Here is a 12,983-nt window from a genome sequence, read left to right as displayed (position 1 = left end):
GCTTTTCAACAAATGCTGCAAAAGGAGAGACCCGTACCTAGGACACCTACTAAGCGAGCTGTGTTATCTTCCCAGTCCACCCAGTTATCAGATTCTGATTTATCATCTGGGGAGGCTGAAGATGCAGACTTCTCTCACTCTGGGGCCTATTTGGCCTCCGATGATGAAGTATTGAACTCGCTGCGAGGGATAGATTACACCAAAGCAAATCATCATTGCTCCAGCGAGGGGACAACTGCTCCGAAAAGCAGCTGTCCCCTCGGTTAGTATCACAGCTACAGATGTAGCTGCGTTACTTACCTCCTCCCCGTTGGCCCGGCTATGCATGCGTAACCCGAGGTCACGCATGCGCACAGCCACCGGGGAGGTAGTGAGGAGGCAGCGGAGGGATCCGCTTGGATTCCTCTTTGCATCCCCAGAACTCCTTCCCATCGGAAGGAGCGTGGCTTCGAGAGCAAGCGCCATCTGAAGATGGCGCTTGTTCTCGGCAGCAAACTCCAAAAACGTTCAGTTTTCGGAGTTAGCTGAATACCAAGGGGGTCCTATCGGACCGCTGATGATGAATGGCCCGGTAACTTAAATATGCTAGCGGTTCTGCATGGTTACCGGACCATTTATCGTTTGATGAATAGGCCCCTCTGACTCCCCATCGGGAGAGGAGGAGCGCCCTCCAAGTTGATTATACCTGCACTTGTCAGAGCTGTAAAATCTATCCCTCAAATAGAAGAGACAGAACCCACTCCTAAGGCAAAAGATCCACTATTTAAACAACAAAAGGTCGTTTTGCCAGAGTTTTCTCACTCTGATCGGCTATCTGATAATATGAGTGAGGCATGGAATATACCCAGTAAAAGATTTCAGCTACCTAAAGTAACATTTAAGTTCCTTTTACCCTCTTCCAGCTACTGATTGCACTAAATGGGAAGTTCCCCCAGCAGTGGATTCCCGCATGACACGTCTGGTTAAGAATGCTACCTAACCTACCCATACTGCAACCTCCTTGAAGGAGACTACGGATAGAAGGATGGAAGCTTGTCTAAAATCTATATACTCATCCTGCTAGGGCTACGGCCTGGGTGGCAAAAGCCATTGAGAGTTGGGCAGAGGCCCTAGAAGTTGGGCAGAGGCCATTGAGAGTTGGGCAGAGGCTGTTTCCTCTGATGCTTCGAGGAAACAGCTGTCCTACATATCTCACATTAGAGATGCAGCCTCCTATTTAGGTGAAGCAGCTCTGGATACTACCCTCCTAGCTTCCAAGGCATCTGCCACGTCCATAGTAGCCCACCGTATTGTTTGGCTTCGCTCATGGAAGGCAGAATCGGGCTCTAAAAAGGCATTGGTGTCTCTGCCTTATTCTGGGGATATCCTGTTTGGCCCAGAATTGGACAAAATTGTGACTACCTTGGCAGCTTCCAAGACGGTGTTCTCGCCCTCTGCATATAATGCAAAGCCTCGGATGTCATCCTTTTAATCCCTAGGCATCAGGCGTTATCTAAGGGTTCCAAGCCTAGGACCAAACAAACCTGGGCTACTAGACGTCCACCTACCAAACCTGAGGGAAAGCCTCGAGCCTGACGGGGCAGGCCTGTCCCTGGGGGGGGCGACTTTTTCAATTCGCCCAGTTCTGGCGTCAGACCACATCAGACACCTGGTAAGAGAAGTGGTCTCCCACTGACATGCCCTATCCTTGTTGAGACGACACCCCACCCAGCAATTATTTTGAACAGAACCTCCATCGGACCCAAGCAAGGCCCTGCTGTTTGATAAGGCCATTCAGACCTTACTGCTCTCAGGAGTAATAATTCCGGTACCCTCCTCACAGCGAGGGAAGGGCTATTATTCTACCTTCTAAGTTCAGAAGCCCAACCGGTCTCATCGGCCTATACTCAAGTCTCTGAACATGTTTATCAGGTTACCCAGGTTTTGTATGGAAACCCTCCGCTCTATTGTCCTGGCTATGCAGCCTGGGGATATATAGGGTGTCTCTGTACATTCAGAATGCTTACCTACATGTACATATAGCGCTTTCTCATCAACAATATCTCCGGTTTGCTATACTACAGCAACATTACCAATTTCAAGCTTTGCCTTTTGGCCTTTCTTGGGTCTTTACCAAGATCATGGCAGTTATGGCGGCTTATTTTTGTTGTCAAGGGATCAGATGGCTCCCATACTTAGACGATCTCTTGCTGTTGGCCAGTTTCCCAGAAATTCTTCACCGCCATCTACAGGTAACCATTGCTTTTTTACAAATGCACGGTTGGCTAATCAACTGGAAAAAGTCTTCCTTTACACCTTCAAAAAAGAATGGTACATCTGGGAGCCCTCCTAGACTCAGGTTCAGTATTACAGCACCGGGTGCGCAGACTACTACATAGTCGCCGAGTGTCAATTCACTCTGCAATGCAGACCCTGGGATCCATGGTGTCCACGTTAGGCATGGTGAAGTTCGCTCACTTTCACTCCAGGCCCCTACAACACCTGATCCTCTCCAGGTGGAACGGGCTCCCCCATCTGCTCAGATCCCAGATGATGGGCCTCTCCCCAGAGGTTCATCTGTCCCTAGCCTGGTGGCTACAGACGTTCCACTTAAACAAGGGGCACCCCTATTGGATCCCAGACTGGGCATCCCTAAACACAGACGCAAGCCTTCACAGGTGGGGTGCAGTCCTTCCAAGGATGCTGGACTCCAGCTGAGGCGATCTTGCCTATCAATGTCTTGGAACTCTGAGCTACCGGTATCTACAGAGCTCTCACGCTGGCTCAGGATATTCTTCAGGGCAGGCCAGTACAAGTACAGTCTGACAATGCCACGGCAGTGTGGCCTACCTCAATCCTGCATTCTGACATGGGCCAAACGCCATCTCCCAGCCATCTCTGCAATGTTCATCCCAGGAATTCTCAATTGGGAAGCAGATTTCCTTTAGCCGTCATGATGTGCATGCAGGGGAGTGGTCTCTACATCCAAAAGTCTTTCAGCTCCTGGTGGACAAATAGGGTCTACCAAATGTGGACCTCATGACCTCACAACACAACCACAAACTTCCAGTATATGGAGCCAGGACAAGAGACCCCCAACGCGACCTTCATGGACGCATTATCTGTGAGGTGGACCTTCCATTTGGCGCACCTCTTCCCTTCAATCTCCCTTCTTCCTCGGGTTCTTCGGAAATTCAAACAGGAAGGGGGCACAATCCTGTTGGTAGCTTCAGCTTGGCCCAGACGCCATTGGTACTCTGACCTTCAAAGTTTCTCCATAGACGTTTCTCTTCAACTTCCTCTATGACCAGACCTGTTGTCTCAGGGTCCCTGTCTACATCCGGACCTGGCCCACCTGTCTTTAACGGCTTGGCTCTTGAGACTTCCCTCCTAAGGTCTATGGGATTTTCTAGCTCTGTGGTTCAGATCATGCTCAGAGCACATAAACTGGCCTCTGCCAGGATTTATCACCGGGTTTGGCATACATATTTCCAGTGGTGTGCTCCTAGAATTGATGACCCTCAAGTTTTTAAGGTTTCTAGAATACTTGCCTTTCTTCATCCTGGGATTGAAAAAGCTTTGCTGTTGTAGTCCGGACCTCCAAGTCCCACCTGCACCCATTGTCTCCCTGTGGACCCTATGGACTTTGAAGAAAGAGAGTTAACAAGGGTACAGTAAGTTTTACCATAACTCCTTCTTTTTTCGCCGATAATCCCTGTTTTTTACCTATTTTTTTATCACCCTATCCTATTTGTTTTGGTGAACAGTTCAAGGACCTATGTGTTTTCGCCATTGCACTGGCGAAAACACACCACTTCTCGAGGATTATTTTTCGAGACACATCAGGTCCCGGAAAAATATCCCCGATAAGTTCCGGCATCGGGCCGGACTTCGGGGCTAATTTGATAACGATAATTTACCGATAATCTACCTCTGCTAATTGGATACCGGCCCATCTTTGTAACATTTGAAAAATCAATAAAAATTGGAGAGGTGAGTAGATAAAGGTTTTATGTAACAATTTTCTGAATTTTTTTTTTTTTTTTAATGGATGAAGGTGCTATGATTTAGGGATCATAGTAACAATGTTATTTTAAATGTTGGTAGTTCACAGTATGTACATATTATATTATATTATGTCCAAGTCAGTTTCTAGTTTAATAATGTATCTTTAACAAAACACCTTCATCCACTCGCCTCTTCATTTATTAAAGAACCTAAAAAAACTAATATCCAGTAGACTGCACCTTCATAATCAGCTATCTCAGCTCTGGTTGGAAATGGACATCATTAATTTAAAGCATAGAAATATGTCAGGTGGTGACTGAGAGTGGTGTTGTAAAGAAGGCAAAATAAAGAGGGTGCATTGTACATTTTATTCATGTCTACTCTGTTCACTTTTCAACTAATGGACTGGTCTTCTATCATTGCAGGTGGTCTGGCGGCTGTCATTTACACGGATACACTACAGACAATCATCATGCTTGTAGGCTCTTTCATCCTCATGGGCTTTGGTAAGTCTTATGTGTCGTATATAAGTTCTGCCCATCAGTATAGGGCTCTGTGTGCCTGACTATGACATCACTAACAGGCCTATTCAGCTGGTCCCCGATGATTATGTATCCAATATTACATTATTCGTATACATCTACAATCTCTTTTTAAGCATTCAACAAAGTTGGTGGATATGAAGCTTTTATGGATAAATATATGAAGGCCATTCCTTCTAACACCACAAATAATGGCGTACCGATTAATCCAGCGTGCTACACTCCAAGAGCTGATGCTTTCCACATTTTCCGAGATCCCATCAATGGAGACATGCCATGGCCTGGTCTTATATTTGGTCTGACCATCTTGGCTTTGTGGTACTGGTGCACAGATCAGGTAATATACGGATCTGGTGAGCACGTTTTCCATAACTATATAGATAGCATAGGTGAATGTTAAGATTCAGTTACTTTCTGTTACCAGGTAATAGTTCAGCGATGTCTCTCTGCCAAGAACATGTCACATGTGAAGGCTGGCTGTATCCTTTGTGGATATCTTAAACTGCTGCCCATGTTTCTGATGGTGTTTCCAGGAATGATCAGCCGCATTTTGTACACAGGTAAAACGATTACTTCAGAGGTTTACAGAGCTACAGTATTTTACAAGAAGACTAAGAATTATATGTCTTGTGTTTCTGTTTGTAGATCAAATAGCCTGTGTGAATCCTGATGAATGTTATAAATTCTGTCAAACAAAGGTTGGATGTACCAATATCGCTTACCCAACACTGGTGATTGAATTGATGCCAGATGGTGAGAAAACTGCCTATTTGGCCACAATTTCTGCAGCATTGATTTAAAGTCTGAGGTGAAGTCTTTCCGGAGCCAGGAACCATCTGCTGCAGATTTTATAGGAATTTATAGCCATGCTAATAGGTCTTTTTGTTATTCTTTTTTATGTTTTCTGTTCCGTGTGTCCTCTATCACCGAGTATCCTATGGGTCTCCCCTAAGCTGATTCATGTATATCTAAGTTAGGGTAGTATCTGCATTCACATTCTATTTGGGAACATTTTCTACATGATGCTTCTTTGAGAGTGGTCTGGATAAATTGGCCTATTTGGAAATAATGGGCCTGATTCAGACCCACTCGCGAGCGGCTGTCCGCTCGCAAGTGGGTTGATGTTCTGGACTGAGCATGCGCACGACGGAGGGAGCTCCGTCGTGCGCATGCGCCAGACGCGACGAGCGAAGGAAAGTCCTTCGCTCGTTGTGTCCGATCAAAGGGGGCGTGCTGTCAATGTTGATTGACAGCACGCCCCCTTTGGTAGGCGTGCCGGGGGCGTGCCTCCCTGACGGTGGCGTTCCCACGGGAACGCCTCCCGTCAAAAGCCGGCCCACTGACATCACTAGTGATGTCAGTGGGAGTGATTTTGACTCTGATAGAGCCAAAATCACTCCGGAGCTTGCGGTTGAAAACCTCAACCGCAGGCTCCGGCTCGCAATTTCGATGGTCGCGATGGTCTCGACCATCGCGGCCATCAAAATGCACGCTCGTATAGCCTGTGGGTGGTGACCCACAGCTATACGAGCGTCCAGAAGGACGCTCCATTTTCATGGAGGCCGGCCCTCATTCAGAGCGTGCGCTCTGCTCAGAGCGTACGGCTCTGAATGAGGGCCAATGTTAGAACTTATCGTTGGGAAGGGTGCGTTCTTCCTGTAATTCTACAACGAGGCAAAGCCCTCTATCAGTGTGTTATGCCTGCTGCTTTCCACCTGTTGGCCATCTCATCACTCTGCCCCAGAGGGAACAAGGGGTCATCCCATAAGGGTGTTAGTAGAGAGTGGTGGTCTGGCAGATAGAGATTCCTACTGATACTGTCTCAGGAAGATCGATTTATGGCTACTACTTTGGGCTTCTGTAGTTTTTAAACCAAGAAATATAAATCCCATTTTAATGTATTGCCAAGAACAAGACCAATCTGTTACACTAATCTCATTGTCCATATGTAATTAATAATAAAGCACCACCCGCTGGAATTATATAACTATGTTTAAAGATGCGTTGATGGTGGAGTGTATAGTAAATGTACATGCTAGCCTGCACAAGTAGTGCTTACTTCCAATCCAGTACAATGATTTTCGGATAATAATGTTTAGCCCGCTATTTAAATGCATGAAATTGTACCACAGTTAAAATGGGTATGTAGTCAGGAAGCCAGCGGTCGAAATGACGACCGCCGGCTTCCCGACTGCCATATCCCGACAAGGGACTAATGATAGGCGTCGAAATCCCAACGCCTATCATTATCCCTACGTCGGGATCCGAATGAAGGTAAGCCGGGTGGCAGGTGCGGACAGCCGCAGGGGGGGAGGGTTAGGTTAGAGGCTCCTGGGGGGGCTTAGGGTTAGGCAACCTCTTGGGAGGGTTAGGGTCAGGCTAGGGGAAGGGGGGTTTAGGGTTAGGCACCCCCGGGGGGGGGAGGTTAGGGCTAGGCACCCCCCCTCCCCGGAATTGTTATGTTTAGGAAGCGGGGGTTAAGTTTAGGCACTTACGGGGGGAGGTTAGGGTTAGGCACCCCTAAAGGAGGGTTAGGGTTAGGGGGGAGAGGGTTAGAAATAGTACAAATACTTACCCTGTCGGGATCTTCTAGTGCCATTCTTCCGGCATCGGGATTTGAACTGCCGGACTCGTGCTAAAAAGCACCATTGGGGATAAGTATTGGAATATGTGTATTGTTATGTACCATGTAGTAGCTGCTTTGCAAATCATACCCAATAGTAGCCTCCAATGTTGTGGTCACATTTTCCTGGTGCAAAAAAAAAAAAAACTCCTGCTCATTAATGACACTCACTACATATAACCTGATGCAGAGATGGAATGCGGTTTCGATGTTCCCACGGTTGAGCAATTTTTTTTGCTACTGTGGGGCCTATTTACTAAGCAGTGTTAGGAGACAGAGTGAAAAGTGATAAGGTGGCAGCCAATCAGCTCCCAACTGTATTTTAAAAATAACAGTTGGGAGCTGATTGGCTGGCACCTTATCACTATCTTATCACTTTTCACTCTGTCTCCTAACACTGCTTAGTAAATAGACCCCTGTGTGTGAAAAGTCCTTGAAATACTTAGCCAAGTGTCCAATGGCGATCGCAATTGCTTAAGGCATCACTAGCACATGAGAAGGGGTTTGCGATAACTGGGGCATTTCAGTGTGAATACTGGGAGGTGACTCCGAGTGAGTGCAAATAGGAGCAGTTTTATGGGTGATTTATGAGAGTGTCTTGGAACACTGCTGCATTCCCAATCTCATATCCACAGCTTCAGAGGCCATGTTTATTTGGATTAGAGGAGAGTAGCTAGAATAGACCCTGGGCTACCGCAAATTTCAATATTGCAACTGATGTTGTGTTGACGTTGTAGCATTTACAATCTCCATTGAAGCATGAAAGTGGATGTCTCACCTCTCGTACTCTCCACCACACCATGCAGCACAAAGGGAAGGCTGAGATTAGCAATTGCATAATCCCGATACCGATACTGCGAGAGTGGCTGCGACTAGCAACCATCTCTGAATCAGGCCCACAGACACATAAACCACCCCGATAATATAATCTAAAGACATTTCACATGTACTGTTTTTCTACAACACTCTCTGAAACCTGCCCCTTATCTATATGAAAAAATGTTCTTAATAAAGGATGTCTTCTCTTGTGCTTGTCCCCATTATCTCTTGTCTGTTCACCTCATTGTTGTTTTGAGCCTGTGTAGTATGTAGTATGTACCTTAGGAGACACAGTTGGGCCTCCAAGGCAACTGTAGCAGCTGTTACCATTCTTACCCAGGGCCGTAGATAGGGTAGTGCGGCCGGTGCCATCGCACAGGTCAGGGGGCGCTGTTTGGGCCTGTAAAATTTCTGTTTATTATCATTCTCACTTGTAGCTCCCTCTTATTTCGTCTCCAGCATTTCCTGGCCTCCCCTTTCTCTTCCCTGGCCCTTTCCCATGAGGCCATTCCCCTTTTTTGGGTGCATAATGTCGCTTTGAAAAATTAGGGGGGCGCCAATGTTCTTTCTGGCACAGGGCACCAAAAAGTCTAGTTACGGTTCTGCTCCTACCCCAATATTTACACCCGTGGGTGGCCACATTAAGCTGACCTTTCCCCTGATCCCCTTCCTAATACTTTTCCAGTTTAAAATGAAAAGGTTCCCATGGAATAAGAAAAGGTGGACTAAGAAGTAGACTAGGTGGGGAAAGTCAGGCGGATGATCATCACGTAATGGTGAGCATGATAAATGAGCATTGTGTCTTGTCAGATGTTATGTGGTACCAGAGTTACTAGTGCTTCTGATAATGACTGGGGTCCAAGCCCAGGTGGTTTTCATAGAACTTCTATTCAGTAACATTAATTTTGTCTCCAATTACATACTGTATTTCTTAAATTGGTCCTCTAAACTTTTCTAATTTCTTTGTATGCCTTCTCCAGGTCTTCGAGGTTTGATGTTGTCTGTAATGTTGGCGTCTCTCATGAGCTCCCTAACGTCTATCTTCAATAGTGCCAGCACTCTCTTTACTATGGACATTTACACCAAGATTCGTAAGAAGGCATCAGAGAAGGAGCTTATGATAGCAGGGAGGTGAGAGACACCTGATGTTAAAGACTATCTCTGACATCTGGGGTGGATGGTGTTTGATGAATGAGTGCTGAAGATCTAATTCTTCTTATGACTTACTTTCATTACTCTGAATGCTGCCATTAAAATGATTGACTGACTTTTGACATGCTATAAAGTGTAGTACTCTGTAATTATTGTAGAGTGTTTTAAAAGTGTTATTCATTAACTATTATATACTTGAAAACTATGGCCCTCATTCAGACCCACTCGCAAGCGGGCGCACGTACGTTAGGCGTACGTACAAAAATATTTAAATTCAATGGCTCGCTCGTATTTTCGTTCGCATCTAAAATTCCTCCCAAAACTCTGACGACCCCTCCTCTAACTAACGAGCGTACAAAATAGCGAGCGTACATCCCCGAAATGGCTTGAAAGGAACGCACGCACAAGTATAAACAGGAAGTGGCCTTGTCAGATGTCGATTACCTGCTCCTTTATTCTGCCTACCTCCATCAATCGTATCATGCCAATCAATGTATCAATTAGCTTAATTGTTTGTTTTTTTCAACACAATGCAAGAAACTTTACTCTTGTCCGTGTTTGTGTTTACCCGCAGAATACGTACGGATGAAACATTCGCTTTTATTGTTCAAAAAACATGTGAACCACAATTAAACAATTGTACTATTGCTGTGGATCCCCGCATATTTCCCTGGGTTCATTTCTTTATTTAAATTTGCTTACGCATGTCACTGCATCAAGCCTATCCTAACTCTCCAGAGATTTCTGGCCCTGTCGAACACATGACTCATACACTAACCAATAAAATTGCTCCTGTTAATTTCCAAAATACATTAGCCAATCAGAAAATTTTTACACACTTTATCAAAAATGATTTTTAAGAAAAACACCATTGCCATCATGAGAGCCTCCGCATTCACCAGGCGCGAGCTGCTGGTGCTTACGGAGGTCATGGATCGCCGGATCACCAGCCAGCCTCAACCCATGACCAACCGGCAGAAGCGCTCCGCGTATGCGGAGGTACGGTCCCGCCTGCGGTCCTTCGGCTCACGCCGCAACATCGGGCAGCTGGAGTGCAGGTGGTCCGACCTGCAACGGCGAACGCCCCGCTTGCTGGCATGCTTTCGCATGCAGATCCTGGCAAGTAAGTGTTATGTATTGTGGTTTTAATGTTTGTGTTTGTGGGGCAAACTGCGTGTGCATGTTTTCCTGTCTGTTCTATTTATTATTTGTACTCATATCTGCGTGTGCATGTTTTCCTGTCTGTTCTATTTATTATTTGTACTCATATCTGCGTCTGCATGTTTTCCTGTCTGTTCTATTTATTATTTGTACTCATATCTGCGTCTGCATGTTTTCCTGTCTGTTCTATTTATTATTTGTACTCATATCTGCGTCTGCATGTTTTCCTGTCTGTTCTATTTATTATTTGTACTCATATCTGCGTCTGCATGTTTTCCTGTCTGTTCTATTTATTATTTGTACTCATATCTGCGTGTGCATGTTTTCCTGTCTGTTCTATTTATTATTTGTACTCATATCTGCGTGTGCATGTTTTCCTGTCTGTTCTATTTATTATTTGTACTCATATCTGCGTCTGCATGTTTTCCTGTCTGTTCTATTTATTATTTGTACTCATATCTGCGTCTGCATGTTTTCCTGTCTGTTCTATTTATTATTTGTACTCATATCTGCGTCTGCATGTTTTCCTGTCTGTTCTATTTATTATTTGTACTCATATCTGCGTCTGCATGTTTCCCCTCTATTTCTGATTTTTTAATTCTACTGCTATTTGTTTTTTTTTTTTTTTTTTTTTTTTGTTTTTTTTTTTAGTTTGGTTGCCCGGATTTGTCCATAAACTAAACGCAATTTCTTTGACATATTTTAGGGGGACAGCCAAGACTCCGCCGTCACCGTCCGTCCAGACGGCATTCCCGCCCACTATCCCCAACCCCCAGCCAACACTCCACCCCAAATCTTTCCCCTATTCCCCACTCCTCCCCATCCTTCCCAGACCCTCTCCCGGAAATGTCGGGCCTCCTTCCCCTCCGTCCCACTTCCCCCTCTCCTCCACCCACCCCTCTTCCAATTACCCCCTCCCCGGAGTCCATCATAACTCCGCCCCATTCTTTGGGGAATGACGGATCCTCCGAGGAGGATCATGGAGGTTTGCCCGGAGCTCCCGTTTTGTCTCCCGGTATGTTTTTTTTTTTTTTTTTTTAAAGCACAAACTGTTTGTATGTAATCATGTGTCGTGCCTTTCTTCGTGTTTTTGTGGCTTGACTTTTGTTGATTGTGAAGGTTTGCCTTTACCTCTTCCTGGTGATTTAAACATACACATATCATACCTGTGGGAATTTGTACCTAGGCCTTGTATTTTTGCCAGCCCACCCTTTTTATTTTTGTTTTTGGGTTTAGGAGTGATTTGGTTGTTTTTTTTAATTTTTCTGTGGATTCCCTATTGTTGTATTAACCCACACACTTTTCTCACCCACAGAGGAACAGAGGCGTCGGCAAGAGGTGGCGGATGTTGTGGGGCAGATGCGCCAACATGTCATCGGCATTCTGGTGGCCCTCGACCGGCTGTCTGGCCTCCTTCGGCATTAGTTTTTTTATTTTTGTTCTATTTTCCAATTAAATTTATTAAGACAAATATACGTTGTGGCTCATTTTTACAAACCAAAACCAAGATAGTTTAGCCTGACATAAGTAGACTGTTCCTGCAAGGATTTCCCTTTTTTAAAAGTTAGATTGTGTTTTGTCTTTGTATGTCAAACAGACACAAGAAACACATAACAGTAACAATGTCATTTCCCTTTTTGGGTGTAGTGTCAATTACATATTTCTACATTTTCCAGGTTCCTACTTGGTGCGCAAGCTGCTTAGGCCAATCTTACAAATCCCAAGGTTGGGCCAGGCTTCCTTTTGGTGTGGATTGGGAAGCTGAAAACATATTTCAGTTTAGCTCAACTGGCGTCAGTACTGGATTACCCCTTAGTCAAATGTAACTTGTGTTAACCTGGTTACACTTGCTGTTAACGTTCCAAAAAAGGAAGACCATTTCACTCTTCAAACATTTATTCACAACATAACAGAGAAAACAAAGTGGTCACTCCCAAAAAAAATACACAGTGATAAATTCAAATACAACACATACCAAGAAATAATTAAATAAAAACACAAAATCAAGAACTGGTTGACGAAGGACCATGCCAACATGATTCCACAAACATGGCGTTGCGATATGGGTTCCAGAATATATGCCCAAAAGGACCAGATCCAGGTTTGGTAAGGGTAGCAGGAAGTAGTGAGCGTTGGAGTGCCAAAGATTATGTGAACAAACAGAAGATGGTGAGAAAAATAAAAATAAATTAGATGTTCGCCAAAAAACACAAACACATTAGGTATAAACACTGGAGTTTTGTTCAAACTTACCTAAAAAATCTGGCCACCACATCATCGCGTATGGCCCCCCCACATACTGACCTTCGACCAACCTCGGGGGGGCCATCCTCAGGTAAGGCATCCTCTGGCTGCATTGGGACACCACTCCTTATGGCAATGTTGTGAAATATCCCACACAGGACCACAATTTTCGACACCATATCCGGCACATACATGAGCTCGCCACCAGAGCGGTGGAGGCATCTGAATCGGCCTTTTAAAAGGCCGATACAGCGCTCCACCACTTGCCTGGTGGCTGTAAGTGCGGAATTATACGCACTTTGTGGCCCTGGTGTGGGAGCCAAATAAGGAGTGAGCAGCCAGGACATGCAAGGGTATCCACTGTCTCCTGTGAACAAAAATAGACCACATCAGGAACACTGTGTATCAAGCTTAACATTGTTATGTACTAAAGGTCTCCACTTACCCAGAAGCCA

At 45.2% G+C, this 12,983-nt stretch overlaps 1 protein-coding gene across 3 annotated transcripts in view; it reads left to right on the top strand.

The window, feature by feature from the left end:
- The window catches only part of LOC148518005 (sodium/glucose cotransporter 1-like), a 153,928-nt gene that overhangs the window by 118,466 nt on the left and 22,479 nt on the right, over positions 1-12,983 (top strand). For all 3 annotated transcript variants that reach the window (XM_088477969.1, XM_088477971.1, XM_088477970.1), the window contains exons 7-11: positions 4,413-4,493; positions 4,646-4,866; positions 4,954-5,089; positions 5,175-5,282; positions 8,952-9,102. In XM_088477969.1, coding sequence (XP_088334095.1) covers positions 4,413-4,493; positions 4,646-4,866; positions 4,954-5,089; positions 5,175-5,282; positions 8,952-9,102 — 697 coding nt within the window. The remainder of the gene's footprint in view (positions 1-4,412; positions 4,494-4,645; positions 4,867-4,953; positions 5,090-5,174; positions 5,283-8,951; positions 9,103-12,983) is intronic.

Source organism: Taudactylus pleione, unplaced genomic scaffold (genome assembly GCF_031769625.1).
Source record: "Taudactylus pleione unplaced genomic scaffold, aTauple2 ptg000205l, whole genome shotgun sequence".
In the NCBI taxonomy this organism is placed as follows: Eukaryota; Metazoa; Chordata; class Amphibia; order Anura; family Myobatrachidae; genus Taudactylus; species Taudactylus pleione.
Note: the sequence above shows the minus strand (reverse complement) of the source record. Positions and strands in the feature narration are given on the sequence as shown.